Source organism: Macrotis lagotis, chromosome 8, assembly GCF_037893015.1.
Source record: "Macrotis lagotis isolate mMagLag1 chromosome 8, bilby.v1.9.chrom.fasta, whole genome shotgun sequence".
NCBI lineage: Eukaryota > Metazoa > Chordata > Mammalia > Peramelemorphia > Peramelidae > Macrotis > Macrotis lagotis.
Genome location: NC_133665.1, coordinates 157,718,950 through 157,744,104, shown reverse-complemented (window position 1 = coordinate 157,744,104; position 25,155 = coordinate 157,718,950). Strand labels below are relative to the sequence as shown.

The following is a 25,155-nucleotide window of genomic DNA, read 5'->3' as shown; positions in this document are numbered from 1 at the left end:
AAATAAAGCTTGGTGGGGGTTGTAATGAAACAAAATTATCTCTACAGTATTTAATTATGAAAATGGAAGGATTAAAAACCAAATAATTACAGAAAGGATTTTCAACAGTCTTTTGTTTCTTTGTTTTTAAAGCAAGCAGCCTTTACTACCATGTTAGATGCAGTCATTATATTTAGAGTTTTAGAATAGGGCAGTCAGTCGGCTCAGTGTGTAGGAGTGCCAGGGCTGTAGTAAGGAAGAATCATCTTCATGAATTCTAGTCTGCCCTTACATATTCACTAGCTGTCCTACTCTGGCCAAGTCACTTAATGCTATTTACATCACTTCCTTATTTGTATAATGAACTGAAGATAGAAATGTTAATTTTTTCATTATTTTTTTTAATTCGAGATGAATGTCTTAGACCGGATTTGAACTTAGGTCCTGTCTGACTCCTGGACTGGTGCTCTATCCACTGTGCCAACTGGCTATGCCCCACTCCAATATTTTTTCCAAGAACTCCCCAAATGGGGTCATAATGAGTTGTGCCTGACTGAAACAACATCAGAAACCTGGTTATTTATTGAGGAATCAAAAATGGTAGGAAAGAGAATCCAAATGGTGAAGCGGTTGGATAAGACCAAGATCATAAAAAGAATTTCAAACTGGAGGCTATAACATAATTGTGAAGGCATTGAAGAACTAACTCACAAGGTGCCTCAAAAGAGGGCTGGATCCAGGGCTGAAAAACAATTTGAAATAGTGCTGTCTGCAGATAAGAAAAGAACTCACTCCAGTGAAGTTATAATATTAGCAAGAATATTCCTTAATATTAGATTTTAAACATCAACTAATCAGTCAATAATCATTTATTAAATATTTCTTCTATGCTAGGGACTGGAGAGACAAGGATAAAAAATGTCCTGGCTATAAGGAAAACATATGAGTGCTATTTAGGAAAGTGTCAGGGTGTGTGTGTGTGTGTGTGTGTGTGTGTGTAAATAATTTATATAATAAATAAATAAATGATATATAAATAATTATATTTAAATAAATATAATTATTTATGTAATTATATTTAAATAAATAGAATTATTTATGTAATTATACTTAAATAAATAGAATTATTTATATAATTATATTTAATTTTATTTAAATATATATGTATGTATATATGTATATATAAATTTGTACAAAAACTGTGACAAGAGAACATAAATAACTACCAATCCAATATTTACTATCTCCTTCGTAGTCTTATCAGCTGACTTACAACCATGGAGAAAAATCCTGTCAAGGCACCACTGTCCCAATTGGTTATTATGTCTCCTAGAGCACTGTTTCAGGAGTGCCCCAAATTCCATGTTAAGCATCTCTCCCTCCTACCTATAAACTCCTTTGCCACTCTAAGACATTGAAGAATATCATATGGAAGATATTTTTATCTCTCAATGCATTATAACAGTCACACTTGAAAAATTATGTGCTTTTATTAGATTGTAATAAATGGACAACCTGTAGAACTTGCCTGTGTATGCACAGAAACACACATACACTCACACACACACACACACACACACCAACATACACAAAGACACACACAATAGGACTTGTTGAAGTGTCATAACAAGGCAATCAACTGGGATGACTATGAACATATATTTTTTTAATAATTCTAACTACACATACATACAGGAAGAGTTAAGTTTGTAAATTAATCCATCAAATTTAACCGTTTTTCTTTTGTTCAGTTTCATATTTCTAAATGTATTTATCCCCAAAGAAAATCTTTAATACTGGCTGACCTTTGGAAATTTTTCCAGTCTTCTGACCTTGACATATCCTGGAGACAGATTATTGTTTCTAGAGGTTATTTTTTATTTATTTCCAGTAAAATTGAACAGTTTTACTATCAAATACCATCAAGAAAAATATTCCTAGGGGGAAAGGTTTTATTTCTCTCCGTATTGATTTCTCTGAAAATGAGTAGTCAGGTAAAGAAGACATAAAGAAATTTTCTTTTAAAGGATAGGAACTGGACCTGCATATCAGCTCCTTTGAACTTATTATCACTCAGACATGTGTAGCAAGTATTAATTTTTAAATTAATTAAATTTGAGACATTATAACACTATATCAATGTACCAGTACCATTTGCAATCACTTCTTCAGATTCTTATCAAGAAAAAAAGAGGCAGAAAAGGAGGAGACTGAGGAAAAAGAGAAGTGAAGGAAGAGAAGGAAATATAGGAGGAGGAGAAAGAAGAAAAAGATGAAGTAGAGAAGAAAAGAGATATGGCAAGAAAAGGAAAATAGGAGGAAGAGAAGAAACAACAAGGGTCATTTACAAAGTATTTCATTTTGCAAAGTTTTGTTTGTTTATTTTACATACCACATCTCATTTGAATCAACAAGACTATGAAGTTAAATATTGCAAGTATTATTATAATAAATTAGCTGAAAAGTAAATAGAGTTCTGGAGAAATTCAATGTTTTCTTGCCCATGGGCTGCCAAATATTAAGTGCTAGAATAAGAACATTGGCTCCATCTCCATGTTTTCTAGCTCCTTCCTCAAGCACATCCTGCTGCATCTTATCCCACAAGCTTTCTCAAATCTCAGGGAAAGAAAATTTTATTGGGGAATATATGGGAATATAAAGTTAATGAAGCTATAAAATAATGGCAGTAGGAGCTTAAATGTGACAAGGAAGTATATGATTTGTTAATAAATCAGATGTATAGACAATAAGAACTTTTGGTTTAGGGTAGGAGAGATAACTATAGGCTATGGGATTCAATGCAATAAAGAATAATTCTGCATTCAGATTATCTTCAGAATAATATCTCTGAAATAAAGGACTCTTATCATTTTCTATTTTCATATGATGAGTGCCTAGTATAATGTCATAGATGTCACTTAATAAAGATCTGCTTAATTAAGCAAATCATTATTATATACCCATCATCATATCTTTTCTGTATGATCCTCTTAGTTTTCTAATACTTTCTTTCAAAACTAAGTTGCAAAGTAAAAAATTTCATTGATTGGTAAAGGAACTTTCTTCACCCAAAAGTTCTCTATATCAATTAAAGTGTGGTTCCATTCCTTGTTACTATAATGATTAAGATAAAGAGTTAGAAGGAATTCCAGAAATTATTTTCTTTTCAAAGAGTAGTCTGAATATATCACAGATATTACAAATTGATATTAGTCCTGTGATTTTTTTGTCCAGAAGGGAAGAAATTCATTAGGAAAATTGCACCCCAATAAAAATATAATTTGGTTTTACTCCATCCTGGAATCTATGAAGCTTTTCATTTGAAACTTTATGGTTTCCAGCCATATAAAAAATTCTGACTTTTGGAATTAATATTTTATTTCTTAAAAATGATTTGCAACTTCTATGTCTAGTCATAACTGTTAATCTTTAAAAAACCTATATGCAATGAATATGACATATGCAAACTCATACCCTAGAAATCTTTGAAACGTTAGGAGAATTCTCATCTATGCCTATAATGATGCAGAATTGTGATCTATTATCTATAGACTGATCTTCCATCTGTTTTTTTGTACATGATGATTTAAAATTTAAATTTAGTTATAGCTGAAAGGTTCTTTATGTTCATAAAAATATTTCAAATAATACATGAAAATAATCAAATGTAATTATTTGAATGTTAAAGAATGCGGTAATAGATACCCAATGCTGGAAAATTAAAGCCACTAAATCAACCTTGGAAGAAAATTTCTAAAAATTGATGGGTTAATGCAATATGAAACTTTAAAATGATAAATTATGAGCAAAAATTTGTTCCTTCATAAGAATTCTGAATGGAAATCCTGCTGCAGTACCATCAAAAATATAATTTCCTAGCTCAAAAAAATACTTTGTTTGCTCTTCAGGTAGCAAGGTTGAATAGGTGGTTCTTTTTCCTTTTTGTCACTGCAAACACCATATTATTGTCTACCTTCCAATATTAATCATGCAATATTTCATCCCATTTCCTCCAAGCCTTGACATCACATGTCAATCATTTGCAATGTCTCAGAAGTAGCTAGAACAGCACAATATTTCAGTACTATGGTTCACGCTATCAAATGCCAAGGTTCAATCTATCAATCAACCAGCTTTTATTAAACACTTACTACATGCCAGCCAGTGAGGCAAGTGTGCTGAGCTTACAAAGAAAAAAAGATGCCTAGAAGTAGCAAACAGATAACAGTCTCACCAACTGCAGCTTGGGCTACCCAGATGAAAACTTTCCCTAAGAGTCATGATAGAGTAACAATTTCATCTTTTTTCAAACCCAGCAAATTGTCAGAAGAGAAATAATAGGCATTCACTGGTTCAGGGTGTAAGCAGTGAAAACGATTTTTAATGCTTTCTAATAATAATGACTTGCATTTGTGTGGTGCCTTCAGATTTTAGACATTTTATCTTATTTGATTCTTACAAGAAGCCTATCAGGAAGATATTATTTCCTTAATTTTCAGAGGAGAAAAGTGAGTTTGAAAAAAAGTTATGTGACTTACCCAAGCTCACATAGCTAAGTATGTGCCTGGGGCAGAATTTGAAATTATACTTTCCTGACTCCAAGCTTAGAACTATCCACAAAGTCACTTCCCTGCTTCAGGTCCCATTTGGTTGGTTGACTAAACTAACATTGCCTAAACCAAACAAGTGCATATTTTAAAGTCTCCATTCTTTTGTACCAAAAATAGTATAATTTTCCTACTCATGGATTATACAGGGAAACTAATCTGATGTTGCTATTAAAATCCTGACATGACATGTGATATAGGCCATAGTGAGGCTAGAGATCAATGACAATATAAAGATTTCTATTTAATATCCAATTCACAGTACAACTTGTAAACTGAATGGGACCCTGTGTGAAACAGCTAATATTTCTCTATGGGTAGGATGAGAGAGATACTGGTATTCACCTTTGTACCTAGCTATTGTATATATAATAGTAGGTAATTATTATTTTATTCATTAATCCATTTTAATGTTTCAGGTCATCTTGTTCGTTTCAAGTAGATATGTTTTTAATTATTTTTATATAGCATTTCACTTCATTACAGTTACCATAAGCCAATGTTGTTATAAGGATTGCTAATGATTATAAGTATTAGTGGATTATAAATTTTGGTTGGAATGTACCCCCAACATCTTCCAAATTAAGACTTTATTTTGCACATGAGGAAACTGATGATACAACAATGAAATTATCTGAATAAGAACACACAGGTAGTAGATATTAATGCCAAATCATGATTCTAAATACAATCATCATATTTATCTGTGGGCAATAAAACCATCTATGTGCTATATTGAGATAATATGACAGATAAGTATCACAAAACTGTTGGATACTTCAGACTATCCCAGGACAAATTTGAAAATTTCCTACATAAGAGATCTTTACTCTCAAATTTTGACCCTTTTGTTACACCAAATTTTGGATAACTCATCTGAATTATTCCTTTAATATTTTTCTTGTAATTAAAAAGGAAAATTATAAAATAAGTCAAATGCTACTAGATGAGGAGTCAGAGTTCTTCGTTGAATTCATTCAGATTCATGCTGAACACTCACTGTAGCATTGACGTATAAATAATTGTCCTATAATCTGTTTGGTATGAATATTTTATACCATGCAAACTACTCAGAATTAACCCTGAATCCAGTGTTTATAATTATTTTAAATGGAAGTCAAAAAACTCAACTCCCTCTCCTTTAAAAATGATGGCTTGTGGTTTTTAGCCATGTCCTTATGAAGATTTCCATAAAATTTATAATGATGTCCCTGTCTGAGGGACAGATTTGATTCCAGAATTAAACACTTTCTCACTACTAGTCTAGGCTATCAGATCTTCTCAATCTCAAAGTCACATTGAGAATGATGAAGGTGATGGAGGATTTGACTTCAGATTACTTTTTGGCCATCAATAGACTGCTCTCCTGGCAAAAAAAAAAAAGTCTCATCTAAAATGCTGAAGTCAGTGAAAAGAAACATTATATAAAATCAAAGAGAGTTTGCTAGTCTGAGGACAATGCAACCCACCCTCTTTTTCAGACAATTGAGTTTTAAAAACTGGGATGAATGGTAATGAGGAGTATTCATTTTCCATATTTTTACTTATACATGTTTGGAACAATTATATCCTATAAAATGTGATAATGTCTATTTTGAAATTAGAGCATGGGACTCTAAGGGAAAAAAGAACAGGAAATAACTAGCAGTTTCTTGTGAGTTATTTTATTTATACAAATTATTTGGCAGCTTTATATCAACCAAAGGCCTTTAGATATTGGTTTCAAAATATCAAAATGCAATAAAGAAAAAAGATATTCAAATGAATTCACCATAATAACCTAGAAGTTACTACTGTATCCACCAAAGACGATAAGTATAAAAAGATAAATTTTTTTAGTTTAGAAATCATAGAAGCAAGATTTCTATCATGAGTATTTAAAATGGTGATAGCTTAAAAAAATTAAAAATTATATGGAGAGATTTATCATGATTAAATCTATTTGGGTTTCAATGAAGAGAATTAATATCATAAGGTTCCTCCATATTTTGTTCTCTCTATCCTTTTGTCAAATTAACCATAATAGTTTAAACTTCCCAGCTATATGTTCTTCCAACTTTTGTGGGATTTATTTAAATATCTTACTTGCTTAAAAGAGACTATGTCATTTTTAGTTCTACAAATCACCTTCTCTTTAGTAGATTATTAATAAAAACTATTTATCCTGCAATGGTACCAAGTATTCACCGGTAGCCTCTGTAATTAGGGTATTCCTTCCAATAATAACCTGATGATCCACTCTTGTTGTCTCATTCTATGTACATCTAGTCAATTCCTGGCAAAATCTCCAAAACACACTCTGCGCAGAATAATACCAATATTCCCACAATAGTGGGATATAACCAGTTCCTTGCTCTTACTATATAAACAGTCTACCACCTTAGTTGATGCACATATGCCTCTATAATGACATCCTTTATTTCTTTTCTTTTTTTTTTTTTGCAAGGCAATGGGGTTAAGTGATTTTCCTCAAGTCACAAAGCTAGGTCATTAAGTATCTGAGGTCAAATTTGAACTCGGGTCCTCCAGGGCCGGTGCTCTATCCTCTTCACCACCTAGCTGTCCCTGATATCGTTTATTTCTGAATTATTCTTCATCAGTAATGTGGCATAACACCTATGTGCCACTTCTAAAACTCTCCATTATCTTCAAAAATTAAGGACTTGGAGTCCTGCACCATCACTCGATCAATACTGATGTTAAAAAGATGAGTCCTTATTTCAGGGAATCAAATGGAGTTATTAGAGGTCTTAAACACTTTCTCAAATCCTACATCTCTTGTTCAATCTTGAAATTACCCCAGTGTCATTCAGTTTTCCCCCAAATTTTTATTAATGAATTTTCCATCTAACTACATGTAATCAAGACATTCTTCTCCACTTGTTTTTTCTTGTGTGGACAGCTGAGATGAATAAAATACCTATAAATCAACCTATCAAGAAATACTCAAGGCTTATATGATTATAAATGGAAAATGCTTTATATAGAAATAAAAGGAAACAAATAATGGAAGAGCTATTCTTTTATCTTCTTAAGTCACTCAATATAATAAAAATGATGACTGCAACTAAATTGACATATTTAGCACTGAAACTATGAAAGAATATTGCTTTACAGAAGATGACAATAAAACAACAATATTCATCTAAGGGGAAAAAAGGTTAAGAATCTCCAGAGAAATGTTTTCATTTCTTAAAAAGTAAGTGATAATGGCTATCAAACATCAGACATTAAAATTATTAGAAAATAGGAATCATCAAAATTATTTATGCTGCATTTTCCTTCTTTAAAAAGGGGAAATTTGAACAGTGTGAAAATCTGGATAAGCACAAAATAAAAGGAATTTAAGTAGGGTGAGCTACTGGTTGATTCACTCATTTCCCCGCAATGGCATCAATTACCAGGTTAAGAACTAACTCTTTATTTGACAAAATCGATTGGAAATCTGAAAAGTTTTGACCCAAATTAAGGTTAGACCAATATTTCATACAAAAAGCTGGAATAAAAATGGAAGGATGTACCTGAATCCAAACTAAAAGCTCAACAATTTCTATTATAAAAAAGTATTTTCATGGAAAAAATTAATGCATCTAAAATTCAGAGTGTGTATTTATGTCTCAGAAATTAAACAACTAGGGCTTGATTCAGTAGTTGATTAAGTATATTTAAGATAGCAATGGAGAAAGGCGGCTAGGTGCCCTAGTGGATAAAGCAACGGCCCTGGAGTCAGGAGGACCTGGGTTCAAATCCGGTCTCAGACACTTAATAATTACCTAGCCATGTGGCCTTGGGCAAGCCACTTAACCCCATTTGCCTTGGAAAAGTCTAAAAAAAAGATAGCAATGGAGAAAACATTAAAAATAATAAACAATATTGGGTCCTATGTACTTTTTCCCCCCTGATTGAACATCTAATAGCACATCATTTGCTATAGGTCTGAGGCAATGTATAAATTCAGGAAAGTCCAGGGCTATGTCCAAATCTTTTGACAGCTTTAAATGGCTTGAATAACCCCTTCAAAGGGGATGCATATAATTAATTAGGGAGTAATAGATGTCATCTGTGGGACCTTGACCAAGGGAAGTTTTTCCCTTTGCATGGGGCAAGGACATTTTGCTTTTCTGAGGGAGAAAAGATTTTCATTGAAGACATCAGCTATTCATGAGTGAAAGTCTCTTGTGAGGAAAGGGAGGCTAGAGTTGATGATTTAGAACCTGAAGAAAACTAAGAGTTCATCTAGAATGGATGAGGAAACAGAGACTTCAAGACCTTACATGGGTGACTCAGTGTCACATAGATGATAAATGTCAGTGGTGAGATTTGAGTTTGGGTCCCCTCTCTCCAACTATAGTTCTCTTCTGATTGTGCCACAGGGTTTCCTGTTCTGTGTTATAAAGCACAGTGGGTCTTCAACTCTCCTCCTCCTCCTCTCCCATCTCCAATAATATTTGGTCAGGTATATCCTATTTTACTTTAATTTTTGTGATGTGTATGGACAATTATACATTTGGAGTTTCTTATAGCGTTTGTTGTAAGATGGTATAAGATGTTCTAAAGCTAATTCAGGAAAAACTGCTTAAATAGAAAACTAAAACTGTGCTCAACTCTGGTACTAACTCATACACAGAAATACAGACAAACACATACAAAAACATTTCTCATATCTGTACTACAAATGATTCCCATAATTTGCGTTTGTTTTTTCTCTATGTAACTAGATGATTTTTAGAACCACATATCCACCCCTAGTCTCCCTCTTCAATTCCAACCTTGGAGTTTTTACTTTTTTAGCTAACTCCAACTTAAAATGTCCCACAGTGTAGCAAACAGAATGCAAAGTTCCATAGAATGAGAAAGTCCAGGAGAGTGAGAGAGAATAGCAGAAGCTATCTAATGAAACCTACAGTGAATGATTTTGGATGAAATGACATCTTATTTATGTCTTTCAATCATGGATCTTTCTAGAAAACAACGATCTTTGTAAAAAACAACCAAAACCTACTATTCTGCAATATTGAGAATAATGCATTTTGCAAATGGAGAGACCTCAATATATAGCTTTTCAGATTTCAGGGGAGTTGGGTTATTTAACCAAAAGAAGTGGGGACCTCTGCTCTCTCATTTTGCTTCCTACTGTAGAAAACCTTGCCACTCTTCAACACATCTCTAAAGTCTAGGTTTATAGGTTCCCTGTGTTCCTAGAATGTCATCAATAATTGAGTTTGATTTTGGCTTATCTTATAAATTTAAGCCTTGCCTTCATAGTTACATCAGGAATTGAATTGTTCTTGATAACTGTTCATGATTAGCAAAATACTGTGATAAGAGCAAAGGAAATAAATTTGAAGTGGCCACAAGATAAGGGAGGAAATGTGCCCTTCTACCATATCCAGTTTTGTTTGAAGTTATTAAAATAATTCAATGATATGCAACACGAAGGATCAAAAGATATATACATCTTTTTTCACCCTACTAGCTACTAGCTTTAGTTTTAACTGACCCCTGACAGTCTTAGTTAGCTCAGGAGAAGTGATTGGATGAGGAATGCTCAAGAATCAAGCTGAGAAAAAAAAGTCAAAATCTCCATGGTTCAGATTTCCAATTTCATTCTATCATCTGTTTACTTTAATTCTCTTAATTTCTCCTAAGAAGAAAACATTGGGAATTTTCTTTCATTACAATGTACATTTATCAGAACCCATATTTTGGTTTTACAACTTACAAAATAATTTTCTCAATATAATCTTGTGAGAAAAGGGGGGAAAAGTTATTTTCCACAGTTTAATGTGTGTGGGGTGGTGGAACTGAGACTCACATAGATTAAGTGACAGTAATAAAACTGCTATATGTCAGAGAGAGGAATGCCACTCTGGTCTTCAACTGATTCAGTGACCTTTCCACTAGGCAATGCCTAGATATAAATATAAATGGAGGTAAATAGTCATAATCTAGTTATTTAGGTAAGTTTTTAATTAAATTATGACTTTTAATTAAATAAATATGCTTGGAATCAAATCACTATTCAAAACCTAACCACAAATGAATATTTAGGATTAATTTTTGCATATATAAATATAATTATCTTTTTTCAAACTTAAAATAAAAAAGAACTTAAGAAATAAAGCAAATATGAGTAGCTAAATTACAGTATCAGCACACAAAAGGTTGATTTTTTAAAACCATTCTCCCTTTCCTGCTAACAAAAGCTAAACAATTTAACCCAGGCTGAGAAGAGTACCTGTGAGAATTACAGCTGTTTTTGACTGTAGGGGTTCTGTGGTAATGAAATGAAAATCCAAAACCAAAAAATTATACTGAAAATATGAAGAAATAAAAAACATACCTAAACTGAACACTAGAAAGAAGACAAAGAATGACTTCAATTACTGTTTCATCATCTCATTTCTTTCATGTGGCTCCAGTCATGAATAACTTCAAAGTAGAAGTCAGTTTCTAAAGCATGTTACTACAATGATGTGGAATAATTCATGAGGTATTTACCTTTGGAGTCAAGAGACCCGATTCCCAGTATTCCTCTGACACATACTGATTGTGTGACTCTGAGCAAATCATTTAACTAATCTGTGACCCAGATAACCCCTTCTAAGGCTATATGTTGAGGTAATAAGAATGCCATCTGAAAGGTCACAGAAGCTCAATACTCCCACAACAATTTCAGTGAATATCTAAAAAAGGATTATAGAAAGACCCATTCAAAAAAAAAAAGAAAAGATATGGAAGTAAATTCCTTTGTCTTGTTCAAAAAAGATAGCAAAAAGAAAGCAAAGGCTGACTTGTGGATCATTCATGAAACTGAGTCTGACTCTTTGTAACCCCATGAATTATGCCCACCAGAGTCTTCTGTACTCCATTATCTTCCTATGTCTGTCCAAGCTCGTGATGCTTGCTTCCATAATAACATATATGTTATTCCATATAACATATACATATACTCCTCTGTTATACCCTTCTCTTTTTGTCTTCCATCTTTCCCCAAATCAGTGTTTTTTCCAATGAGGACTGTTTTCTCATTATGTGGTCAATATACTTAAGCTTCACTTTCAGTTATTGACCTTTCAATAAAGAATAAGAGTTGGTTTCTTTGGAGTATGGACTGATTTGATCTCCAGCCATCCAAGGGACTCTCAAAAGCCTTATCTAGCACTTCAATTTGAAAATCCTGGGGTGGTTTGCCATTTCCTTCTCCAGAGACCACCATTTGTTATGAGATTGCACTTTGACCTGTCTGTCTTGGGTAACCTTACATGGTATAGTTATTAGCTGCATTAAACTACCCAATCCCCTCTGCCACAAGAAGGCAGTGATTCAGAAAGGGAGAGATTGGTAGAAAAGTCTAAATATGCAAATAAATTCAATCACTGTTGAACATGGAATGGCCATGGTGAGGAAGGCAAAGGATCACATCATAGGTACCAACTTGTACTTCAGCAACCTACCAAAAAACTAGGGAAGATAAAGAGAGGTGGCGAAAGCACTCACTTGAGAAGAAGCATCATGAATCAGTACCACCTCCAATTATTGAACACTTGATGGCACCCTGTCCTCTGAGCCAAAGCATGAAGAAATCTGAGTCTTCAGATTTCTGTGCAAGGATCTGGGGCAAGAGGAGGAGCCTATTTATGAGTGCTCAAACAACATGGTTTCCCATATACCACTGGGGACACCAAAGCCCTGAGAGACCCAACTTCCTAGTGAATATTTTGCAAAGAAGAGAAAAAAATAGGTAAGATTATAATCCCCAATAATCACAAAAAAGCCTCCAACACAATCTTACTGAGGCAAAGGATGGCACGAGATATCAGCAACTCCATTCATATTATAATGACCACCTGACTACAGGTATCGAGAAATGAAACTGAAAATATGAATTAGCAAAAATTATGAGTAAACTGAATGCTACAGAGAAGTGAAAAAGAAAAAAATAAAAATGATGGAAATTCAGAAAAAATTCAATGAGAACTTCAGAAGGGGAAAATATAGTTTGGATTCAAAGACAACAAGAAAGCAAAAGAAATAAATCAAGACATAGATGACATGAGAGTTTGGGAGGGGGAAAAAACTGAAAGGGAAGCTAAATAATTTAGATTTGATAGTATAAAATCTTACCAAATCAAGGACTACTTAAAAATTAAAATAGAACAAAACTTATTTCGGTGACTCCAAGGCTACCCAGTGTATTAGAATAAAGTCAAAAGAGTGGGCAAAAAAATGAAGAAAATGTAAGTTATCTATTCACTTTCAAAAACAGCAGACCAACAAGACAGATAAAGGAGGAATAATTAAAATACCATTAAATTCCCTGAAACTTAGAGAAAACAAATAAACTTGCAAGTTTCATTTCAAGAAATCATAAAAGAAAATTTCCCAGAGCCATTGGAAACAGAGAGCAAATAAAGGGCAAAACAATAAAATAATATTTGGGAAACAGTATGCTCCTTTCAAATCTAAGTTTATTAGAAGAATTTCAGAGCTTGAATATAATTTTAGAAGACAATTAATGACAAACAAATAGGACTATGATGGAGTATATACTAGATCCTGGCAAATTTGCGGAAATCACCCAAAGGTTTGTGCATAAAAACCTCATACACAAATACAGAATCCTGGAACTCTGAAAGCTATCTTTGTCTTAATCTTGATGCAATACAAATTGTAATCAATTTAAAGGATTTAAATCTAAATTGTATCCCAATGAAATCATCGTAAAAACTGATGGTAAAAATACATGGAAAAAATTGGCAATTGCATTAAAGAAAATGACTACACTGAGACACACCGAAAACTTTTATGATTCAGATCAAGTAGTCCTGATGTAAAATGTAAATCTCTAAACTACTTTCTCCTCTTTCTTGTCCTATTTCTCCTTCTCCTCAATCTCCTTTCCTGAATCTTCAACTAGGTGAAACCCTTTAACCACAGGTCCTCCCCAAAACCCTAATCTGAGCCCTTTCTCGTATCCCCCATTACATTTGGCTTGTTTATCTCCTCTGCTCCATTGAATTCAATTATCATCTTTATGCTAATTATTCCCAAAATTATTTATTCAACATTAACCTCTCTCCTGACTTCCACTCCAGCATATCCAACTCATTACTTGACATCTCAAACGTCTCATAGCCCTCATAATCTCTAGACATTTAAAACTGAACTCATTTCCTCTCTCCCTCCCAAGTTACAAATGTGAAAATAAAGAAAAAAAATTCTTAAAATCAAAGAAAATATGGGCATTTAAAAGTGGAATTAAAAAATAAAACTTGGAGAATGGCTATATGGCGCAGTGGATAGAGCACTGGCCCTGGAGTCAGGAGGACCTGAGTTCAAATCTGACCTCAGACACTTAATAATGACCTAGCTGTATGGCCTTGGGAAGCCACTTAACCCCATTTGCCTAGCAAAAACCTAAAAAACCCAAATAAATAATTAAATAAATGAAAATAAAACTTGGAGCAAAAATTCCTTTAAAAATCAAACCAAAGGTAAATGTATCTAATCTGATCAAAAAGAGAGGGAAACCAAATCACCATTTTAAAATAAAATAACATAATAAAGGGGAAAGAAAAGCATGATTAAAAATTTTCACGCAATAACATATTTTACTCAATGCCAATATGAAAATGTAAATGTTTGAATATTTATAAAACTGTGAATGCCCAGATTATCAGAACAAAAAATAGTTGTTTTAAGTTTAATATAATCAAAGAAAAATAAATAAAAATTTACAAAATATTTCCAAAATGCGATGGACTCATAAGTGAATTACAACAAATATTTAAATAAAACTTTATGAGAACAATATACTCCAAGTTTAGATATTTTAGAAAAAAATAAGAAAGATGACATCCTACTAAGTTGCTTCAATGAAACAAAAGTGATTTTTCAAGCTACATCTAAGAAAGTCATAGAATAGATTAATATCTCTAAAAATATCAGTTCAAAATATTACCAAAGAATATTTCCTAATGTACTATGTTTATTATAATCCATAATGGATTTTAGCAGAAATTCTTAGTTGTTTCACTGTTAGAAAAATGTGCATAATAGTTCATATTAATAAGAAAAATAACAAAAATAAGATGAGGATATTGAAAATATAAAAAAACAAATTTCTGGAAAAGCAAATAATTCATTTATGTTTAAAAATAACCTAGAAAGTAACAAATGAAATCTAACTAAACTGAAGAACAAATATTATATGTAATAGACAAATGCTAGGAATCTTTGTAATAAGATCATGGAAAAACAAGAATTTATATCTATTATTATTATTTGAAATAGTTATAAATCTCATTTGATCGTTGTAATAATCCTGAAATATAGGTACTATGATTATCCTCATTTTGCATTGAAAAGACTGAAGGTTGATGGAGGGTAAGTGACTTATCCAGGCTCATATATGTAGTATAAGGGTCTGAGGCTGGATTTGAATTCAGATTTTTACTGATTCCAATCCCGTTTTAATCACATTTCCACCTAACTGCATCTAGCTAAAACTATATACTAGCTCTAATAACAGGGCAAGAACGATCAAAAGAAGAAATTAAAATGACAAGAAGCAAAATGATCACTTTTAGTAGGCAATAAGTTGATTCTCTTGAAGAACTCTAGGTCAGACTCAAAAAAAATAGAGCAATTAAACATTTCAGCAAAGAAGCAAGACAAATGAGCCTATAGGACTATCAGACCTCTTGTATGTTACCAATAAATTCCAGTTGAAAAAGGTAGAAAAGGAAATTCCATTCAAAATTTTTAACAGAAAGAAAAGTTAACAAAAACAAACAAAACAACCAAATCGGCCCCTTTCCTCAAGGAGTTCAGTGTCAATGGAGGAGGCAACATGAAAACAACAATGCTTACAGAAGCAATACAAAGGAAAAATTGGAAAAATCAAGAGGAAAGTACTTGAGTCAAGGGGGATGTTAAAGCTTCTTGTAGAAGTTCGAATTTTGACTGGGGCTTGAAGGAAGGAGAAAGATGAGAAGGGAAAATATTTCAAGCATGGAGACAGTCATTAAAATATCCAGAGTTGAGAGTTGGATTTTCTTTGTTCAAGGAAGAGCAATGAGGCAAATGTCTCTGAATTTCCAAATACAGGAGGGTGAGATAGAAATAAACTAGAAAGTTTAGTGGAGAAACAGGTTTTAAAGGTTTTCAATGTCTGGTCTAATGGTTACCCAACCTAACTCTAAAAGTTTATATCCTTAACAAATGAAAAATTACTGGAATTCAAAACTTTCCAAAAGAATGTATTCAGAAAGAAATCTTCTGAAATTTAAAGACAAGAAAAGAAGATAAAGTAGGCAGTTTTGAGGATATAAAACTGAAAAATTTTCAGACATACTCACACAAAGTATTGGTTAGAAGGGAAACAATTGGGAGTTATCTTCATAGCATATTTATCTGATAAATATTTGCTATATAGACAATTGAAACAAATTTATAAATGCAAAAGGCTAAATGGTAAAAGAATATGAACAGATTGTATTGAAGAAAACTAACCCATTAACAATCATAGAAAAAGTGCAATAAATAAATAAGAGAAACACAAATGAAAATTCACTACCACCATATTGGCCAAGATAAGAAAAATGGAAAGTGACTATTACTAACAAGATTTTTGGAAGACAGAACACTAACACAAAGATTTTATTCAACTGCTCAGGATATCAATGTCCAAATATAACTTCATTACATTTAAATGGGCAATTCCATTGATCAAATATAATGCGCATGAGTCTTAAGGAGATTAAAGGCAGAAAGGACCACAATGTACACAATTATATTATGTAATAATATAATTATGTTAGTACTTATAAGACCCAGGAACTAGATTACTCACTAAGAATACAAATATAAGCAATTGTAAAATAGACCTTCTCTTCAATGAGATTATAGTTAAATAGGGAAGGGTTGGGGAGAGATAACATAAAAAAAGCAATATAATCATATTATCCAAATAATTATAAAGTAGATATAGAAAGTTGTAAGTGGTTTGGAAAGGGATGGCAACTGAATTTATGATTTGCTTCTGGGAAAGATAAGACATAAATTCATCTATCAGAACCCAGGGTCAGAAGGTTAGAATCTGGATCTGATGGGAAGGCATATGAGAAGGCTCATTGAAGCACAAGTGACATTTTGGAATAAGCAGGCAAATGTTCATGTTTGAGTATTATTTTTTAGTAGATTTTTTAAATTAATGTGTCAGGGCGGCTAGGAGGTGCAGTGGTATAGAGCACGGGACCTGGAGTCAGTAACACCTGAGTTCAAATCCAGCCTCAGACACTTAATAATGCCCTAGCTATGTGGTGTTGGGCAAGCCACTTAACCCCATTTGCCCTGCAAAAAAAAAAAAAAACCCTAAAAAAAAAGTAATGTGTCTTATTTGTATTAATAAAAGAATTTACTCACAAGGAGTTCCCTAATAGATGAATCACAGATCCGGCAAAACAAAAACTGTGTATGTATGTAATAAGATACTTCTTATTGGACTATTTTCTCCTTTTAATCTTTTAAGTAGAGAAATGCATTTCATAGAGCAGTAACTCTCATCTTTGGCCCTCTCTTCTTTCCAGTCATAAATGCATTTTCCTCCAAAGGGTCTATCTGCCTTCAGTTTGTTAAATCTTTAAACAATGTTTCTATATATGTTGCATTTAAATTTGCGACAGGTCTTTTTAAGGCTGACTTTTAAACAAGCAGATCTTTTCAATCACAAATTGGGACCCCTAATCCCCAAGTCAAAACCCAACATATATAAATTTAAGTTCATGCTACCACTCTGGACCTATTGAAAAGGTTATAATTTATTGATTTTTTATTATTATCATCATCATGATTATGATTATTACTACTATTATTAGTAAGATTATAGTAAAGACAAAACAAGAGAAAACTACTAATACCTCTGGTTGTATTAAAAAAGACTGAATTTTCACAATTAAGAAGACAATAATCCCATCACTCTCTGCCCTGCTGAGATTCATTGGGGGTGATTTATGTATTCTTGAGACTTCATTCATATCTGGAGTATTCTGGTCAGTTTGGGTACCAAATTTAGGAATAGGAAGGACATTGATAAAATAAAGAGAATGAAGTTAACATGACAATGGCCTTGAGACACCACCACCACCACCACCACCACCACTACTACTACTACTACTACTACTACTACTACCACTACTTCTACTCCTACTTCTACTATTCCTACTACTCCATTACTACTACTACATCAATCCTGGTGGGGTAGGTGCTTTTATTACTCTCATTTTTCACTTGAGTAAATGGAGGTTCTATGTCCCCATATATTTAGTAACTGAGGGCACATTTGAACTTGGGTCTTCTTGACACTAGCCCCAATGTTCTTTTACTGTATCACCAAGTTGTCTCTATAAGAACAAGTTGATGCAATTGGGGATATTTAGTTTAGAGGAGAGAAGACTCAAAAGGATTATAATAGCCATATTCAAATATTCCACCAGTTGCATGTGAAGCAGTGATTTAACTTGTACTCAGAGAATGTCATTAGATATAATGGCAGGATAGCAAAATCTAGAGTTGAAGGACTTTGGTTCTAATTCCATCTCTTTTATTATTGTTTTTAGTTCTTCTTTTTACCTCTGTTAACCTCTGTTTTTTTCATCTAAAAAATAAAATGGTAATGAATAGGATGGTGCTTGAAATCATTTCTACCTTTAGGTCTATGTAACTAATTTTCAGAGAGGCGACTTTAGACCTAAGAGATGGAAAGATTACCTACCAATAAGAGCTAATCAAGTGAGACCAGGAAGTAGTGGATTACCTTTCCCTTGAGGTTTTGAAGCTATTTATCTTATGATAATGATAATCTCTTCCAACTGTAAGATTCTGTGAATTATTTCATTATATATTCTTTTTAGTACTAATGAGTTTAGAGATGAAAAGAATTAAAATTATGTATTGGGCCCTTCTATGACTCATAGAGACAGTTTTCTAGGTAGGTCACATTTGGTTGGGTTAAGTCTCTCTCTTACACACACACACACACACACACAGTCACTTCTGCATTTACTTTCTCTGTCATACCCTTTCCCTTTGACTTCTTGAGACAATTTGACATCACAGGATCTTAAAGCATTCAACTTTGGTTTTCAGCAGGCTACTAGCAATCTTTCCAAGCCAGAATATCACACCTAGATAATGTTATCTAAACTATTTGTTGAGCCGTGCATATTTTACATCATTACTTCATTATCTATTCATTATTTCATTATCTAGGTGGTTTTTTAAGCATGTTATAGCTTCTCTATTTCATTCACTGCAATCCAACAGTACAATTTCCTTGTTTGAAATCATGGTTGCTATGCCCGTTCTGTCCCTTGATTCTCCACTACTCAAAAGCATTCTTCTAGTTACAATGCAAGACACGAATTTCTAGAAGCCTTAGTTTCTGCTCTCAAAGAGTGTATCTTTGTAAAAGAAGCAGACATTTCTAAATTTGGGTATCAAAGAAATCACAATCATAAATTAAAATATGAATAAGGAATATAATGCATCATTTAATTGCAACATTTTGGTCTGATCAATGGTTGAAACAAAATCAGAATTGAAATAAAAAAATAATCTCAGGAGAATTCTTTATAGACAAATATATATGCATAAAACATAATCTTAATAATGAGTAAATTTCCATAACTTACCCCACCTACTTTCTCAAAATGAGATCCATCTTTCTTAAAATCTGTTATGGCTCCATTAAAATACCAAGTAAACACAATATCTAATAGGGGATCATGCTGAACTTGACAAGGCAGGATTACACTTTCACCAACAGAAACATCCATGTTGGATGGGGCCAGTGTTATTCTTGTGGGCTCTAGAGGAAAAACAAAACAAAACAAAAATACAGATACTGAAATAGTCCGATAACTGTGACTTTATGACTATCACTTGTACAGATAATCAGATTATCTAGTAACATTAGCCTCATTGGATATCTCCTAAATAACTTCTTTGATTTACTTGAATTACAGATAAAAATTGAAATATTTATAGTGTAAGATAGTGATACTGTCACTGGAAAAGTCACTGAATATTTGAGAATTAAATGAAAGCAATGAAAGTAAGTCAGAATTGAATACTCAAAGTCTATGCTGTAGGATAGGCAATGAGTAAACTTAAGTTTTCATAAGTTTTGTGAAGAGGTGAGAATAAGGAGATAATATAAATGAATATAAATGAATCCATACATCCTAGGTTTCTAGGAAGGGGAGGGAAGCAAAACAAATAAATTTCTAAGGTTTTTTTTTTGGATATTTTAAAGGAATAGCAAATTGTTCATAATGGATTTGCAATTTCATATACAATCAACTTTTTATTGTACTATCGTGGAAATGCTTGTTTTATTTTATAAATGAAAAATAAAATAAATTATTACGTTAAATTGCACATAATTAAAGTACACAATAATTTACTCATTGTTTTACAATGTATAATTGTGAAAAAAAAGAATAAAGATATAACCTTTTGGAGCAGCTAGGTAGTGCACCAACTCTAGAGTTCAGAGGACCTGAGTTCAAATCCAGACTCAGTCTTAATAATTATCTAGCTGTGTGACCTTGGGCAAATCACTTAACCCCATTGCTTTTAATAAATAATTTATATATATATATATATATATATATATATATATATATATATATATATATATAAAACCTCCCTTCCCTTTGAAAATTCAGTCTAATTATACTTGCAAAGTACCTGCTAGATGGCAAAAAAAAAAATTACTTAAAATGCTGGGAATATACAGACAGATAAAAAAACAACCCTTTTCCTCCAGTTGTTTATGTTCTATTGTGAGAGGGGAGAAGGTGTAAAATGTATAAGGATGAATGGACATAATTCAATTTGAGGGCACACATTTTGTGGGACCAAAAAAAATTCATTAGCTTTAAAGTATTTCTAAACAGTTGAGGACATATTTATCATCTTTAAGAACAACATCATACCTGTAACTAATAAATTTGTGGAGCTGCTTGCTTTCCCAAACTGGTTCTCAGCCAGACAAGTGTAAGTCCCAACATCCAGTTTCGTTACATTGGCTATTTGTAATCCTCCATCCTTTAAAATAGTTATCCTGGGGGAAAAATGTTAAAGATCATAGAAAAGGGAATATGACTGTCTATAAAAGTTCAAATGTATTGGAGAAAATAAAATTTGATTATAGAATTATACGTGACACACTTCTTAAGCAATGGATCTTAAAAATTTGAATGTCTTGAAATGATAAAAATTAGAAAAATACTGTACTTTTTTAAAATTAGAAAATAATTAGAATAAAAATAAATAAAATGTAAATATAAAATAATTAGAAAATTTCAGGATTTCAAAACTAAGTGCTATGCTGGTCATATTTTTGTACTTAAAATTATTATCCCATCAATGTATTATAGGTTCCTTTCTCAAGGAAACCCCAGCATTTGACAAGGTATAGCTTTAAGAGTTTGGACAACATGATGATTAAAAAGGCTTAAGAGTCATAAAATAATTTAATTATTTTATTAATAAGGCAAGCAGGTTATTAATGAAAGGATGGTCATTTGGCTATTTCAGACCAAAGATCCCTCATGGAAATGGAGTCATGGTTGATATGCCCTTTGAAAAGTAGTTCTTGACAACTCAAATTGGTTAACAGGATGAGAGACATGGGCTGTTTAAAATGAAGGTCTTGAGGTCTATGACTTAAGTCATTCAAATCTTGGTTAAAGAGACATCAATTTTCATATCATTTGTTTTGACAGTACAGAGCATCAGCTCTTTCATGGATCTGTCTGAGCAAACACAATGAGCAGGAATTTACCTATTAGACTAAACTTAACTTTTTTATTTTATTCTCTACTTCGATCTTGATGTGGGTAAATCTCTAACAGAAATTTCCCACACCTTGGTTTTTGGATTAGGAAGTAAAAAAGGAGAAAATCTTGGTCCTAATACAATAAGTAGTTATTAAATATCAAATAGAAATATTCATTTCTGACAATAAAATCAAAGTCACTCAATTATGCTTCACGTATTAAACCCTGGGGATATAAAAAGTAACAAAATAAAATTCCTACCCAGGAGCTTACAAATGCATAAAAACCAAGATATATATAGGATAAATAGGAAATAATTAACAGAGAAATCATTGGATTTAAGAAGGATTGGGGGGCGGCTAGGTGGTGTAGTGGATAAAGCACTGGCCTTGGAGTCAGGAGTACCTGGGTTCAAATCCAGTCTCACACACTTAATAATTACCTAGCTGTGTGGCCTTGGGCAAGCCACTTAACCCCGTTTGCCTTGCAAAAAAAGCCTTAAAAAATGACAAACAAAAAAAAAAGGATTAGGGTAGGCTTCCTATAAAGGTGTGATTTTAAGTGAAACAAAGGAATTCAGGCAGGTAAATGGTTCAAAAATAGGAAAAAGAGCATTTCAAGCATGGCACCGGCAAGAGAGAATACTAGGAGGCAAGAAATAGTGTTTCTTGTTCATGGAGAACCAAGAGGCCAGTCACTAGATGAGAAGTGTTGGGGAATGAGGTGTAAGAAGACTGAAAAGATAGAAGGGGCTTGTATCTGATCCTACAAGCAAAAGGGATGAATAAGGGGATATTGTGGTCCGACTTGTTTTTGGGAAATTACTTTAGTGGCTGAATGGACAATGGGTTAAGGCAGGTATAGCCCCAGTAGGTAAAATTAATAATCCAGACAAGAGGTGAGGAGCCTTTTGTACCAGAGTGGTGGCAATGTCAGAGGAAAGGTATCCTATTCAAGAGATATCAAAAGGCAAAACTGACAAACCTACAAATTTGATGAGTTAGGAAGATAGAAAGGCAATCATTTTCCTCCTGTCCCCAGAGTATTTGAAATACAAATTGGGTCATGATGGCTGCTTGAAAATAAACTAATATGGCTACCCAGTAATCACTAAAAACCTAAAAATTCTACCAAGCCTAATAATCAAGAAATCTAATGTGAAGTTACAAGGCATTATATTTATGCCAGAAATGGAAAAAAATTCAGCAAGGGCAATGGGAAAAGCCCAGTGTTAACTCAGGCCTCCCGGGAAGAGACCAGTCAGGGATACTTGTATTCTGGAAGCTCTGTAAGAGTAGAGAGAGTTTCCCAAGTAAGCCTTAGGGTGGTGAGAAATTCAAATATGGAACTTGGAAATGATAGTGCTCAGACCAGGATAGGGCCAACCCTTGGTCTCTAAGGTCATTAGCATTATATCCTAAAATGTTAGGGCCTTTAGTGAACCATAAAGATCTGGGAGATTTAATAGTGTAATACTGGATAAATCTGGGGGATTTGATAGTGTAATACAGGATAAATCTAAATTTACCTGGGCTAAGGATTCCTAGCCCATAAAATGAAGTGGTTGGTCTAGGAAGCCTGGGAAGTTTCTTACAAATGTAATTATAACAAGGAAACTATGGGTAAAGGGAAATACTGTATTGGGAGCAGATCTTGTAACTTTTCTGTGACATTAAAGGGGTTTTGATTCCATATGGCCTTATAGAAACCCTCTCCAGGTATCCCTATGTCTGGACCTGGTGGATGGCCACATGTCTAATCTTGTCCATACCCGTAGGGTAATGACATGCAATTACCAACAGACACCAAGCTTTCTCAGTAGGCAATAAATGCTTCACTGTGGCAAGCACAGTAGATACTATCTATCTCCAGGCATTAAGTCACTCCCTAAGGACCACACCTGGGGCATGTGAAATGAAAACCATACCTACCACATGTTAAACAACTCCTCAAGCACCGCCCTTCTCCCATCACAGAAAATGTACCCTAGACTTTTATTCATTGGCCTTTTTCCCCCAGTGTGACTAGGCTGGGCAGGTGCTCCACAGTTTCTTTCCCCTCTTCCTTTCTCCAGGTTAGATTCATGTGGACCCAATTCCATGTGGCTGGATCTATGTTGATCTAAACCTATTCACTTCCTTGCAGCTGTTTCCATTCCCTTTCCTTTCAAAGATCCTCCTCTTTGCTGCTCTCCCTTAGCTCTCTCTTCTTTGTTTAATTCTATTATCTTCTTAATAACTTACGTTTTTTCCCCCTTATAACTCTCTTGTTGCATAACCTTTGTACCTTTATAGAGATTCACCCTCTTGATGTTGTCAAAGTACCTAAACCATGTGATTACTTTTCCTCTCTAGGGATCAGTAGTTTACTGCCTTAACTTTAGGCCTTCTTTCCTTTAGCTTCTGCCTATCAGTCTGTCCTTTAAAGTCTCTCTTCCCTTTTACCTCACAGCAGTACTGAAACTCACTATCTGACTTCTTCCCCAAAGAACCTACCTTGTAAAATTTTTATAATAGCTTGCGGACTTTTTTCTAGTATCTTGTAAACTTTTATGCAACCTGTGAATTCAAGTCTAAGCCTTTCTTACTCCCCTGAGTCAGTTGGGTGATCTCACCCAAATGAACCACAGCTGTCCCTCTCTCCAGCAACACTATGATCCTCCCTCATCTTCCATTTAACCAAAGATTTGTTCTTTGTAATTGAATTTGGAAAGGAATTGTTTTCACTCTTATTTCCCTGTTCTGTTTTTATTCTCTCTTAAAAACAAAACCAGGATGGCGGTGTGAAGCTAACATGTTCCCAGAGCTTTTCTGTACAAGCATGTCAAATAAAACTTGCATTCAGACATTAAAATTAAAGATCCCACCAAAATAAAGTTTGAAAAAAGTTTTCAACTGTAGACATCATGGAGGAACTTCAATGAAGTTCCTTGCGGGGAGGGTAAGGGGAAGTAAAGCCTAGCTAGATGGGAGAGTGAGAAAGCCAGCAGAAGACTTAGCCACAGGGAAGCAAAGGTCCTGAGAGGACCCAATCCCACACAAAGTCTGAACCCTGGGAACACTGCAGCAAAAGACAGGACTGTGTTGGGAATAAACCACTGCATAGGCAGAGCCTGGGCTGCATACACAACATCTAGACCAGTGATAAACCGGGGATCAGACTGTAGCCCCAGCTTATAAAAAAAAAAGCTTGGAATTATACTCCCTAAAATACAGGATCAGAGCTCAAAAATCAAAATGATCAACCTCACCCCCCAAAAAACTAAAAGAGCACTAATCATAGTACTATGCAGATAGAGATTATAAAAATGTTACCTCAGAAGAAGAAAGTAGTGACCAATTACATGTATGGGAAGTCTCAAAAGAGTCTATGAACTGGAGTCAAATCCAGAACCTCATAAAAGAGCTTAAAAAAGAAGTTGAAACCCCCCCCAAAAAAAAGAAAAAAGAAAAATGGAAAAAAGAAATGAGATCCATGCAGAAAAATAATGAAAAACTGACCAATGAACTCAATTTATTTAAAAGTAAATATAACCATCTCGAAAAAGAATGTAACTCTTCAAAAAATAAAATCACCAAGTGGAAAAAGAATGCAACTCATTTAAAATTCAAACTGACCCATTGGAAAAGGAATGCACTCAGCAAAATGTAAATTTAACCAACTGGAAAAAGAAACACAAAAGTTACTTGAAGAAAAATAAAACCCTAAAAATTAGAATT

The 25,155-nt window shown here is 33.4% G+C and overlaps 1 protein-coding gene across 1 annotated transcript in view; it reads right to left on the bottom strand.

The window, feature by feature from the left end:
• Positions 1-25,155, bottom strand: part of CNTN3 (contactin 3) — a 378,875-nt gene that overhangs the window by 77,341 nt on the left and 276,379 nt on the right. Inside the window, exons 11-12 of the mRNA XM_074198709.1 lie at positions 20,591-20,718; positions 19,283-19,458 (exon numbers count right to left, since the gene is read on the bottom strand). Coding sequence (XP_074054810.1) covers positions 19,283-19,458; positions 20,591-20,718 — 304 coding nt within the window. The remainder of the gene's footprint in view (positions 1-19,282; positions 19,459-20,590; positions 20,719-25,155) is intronic.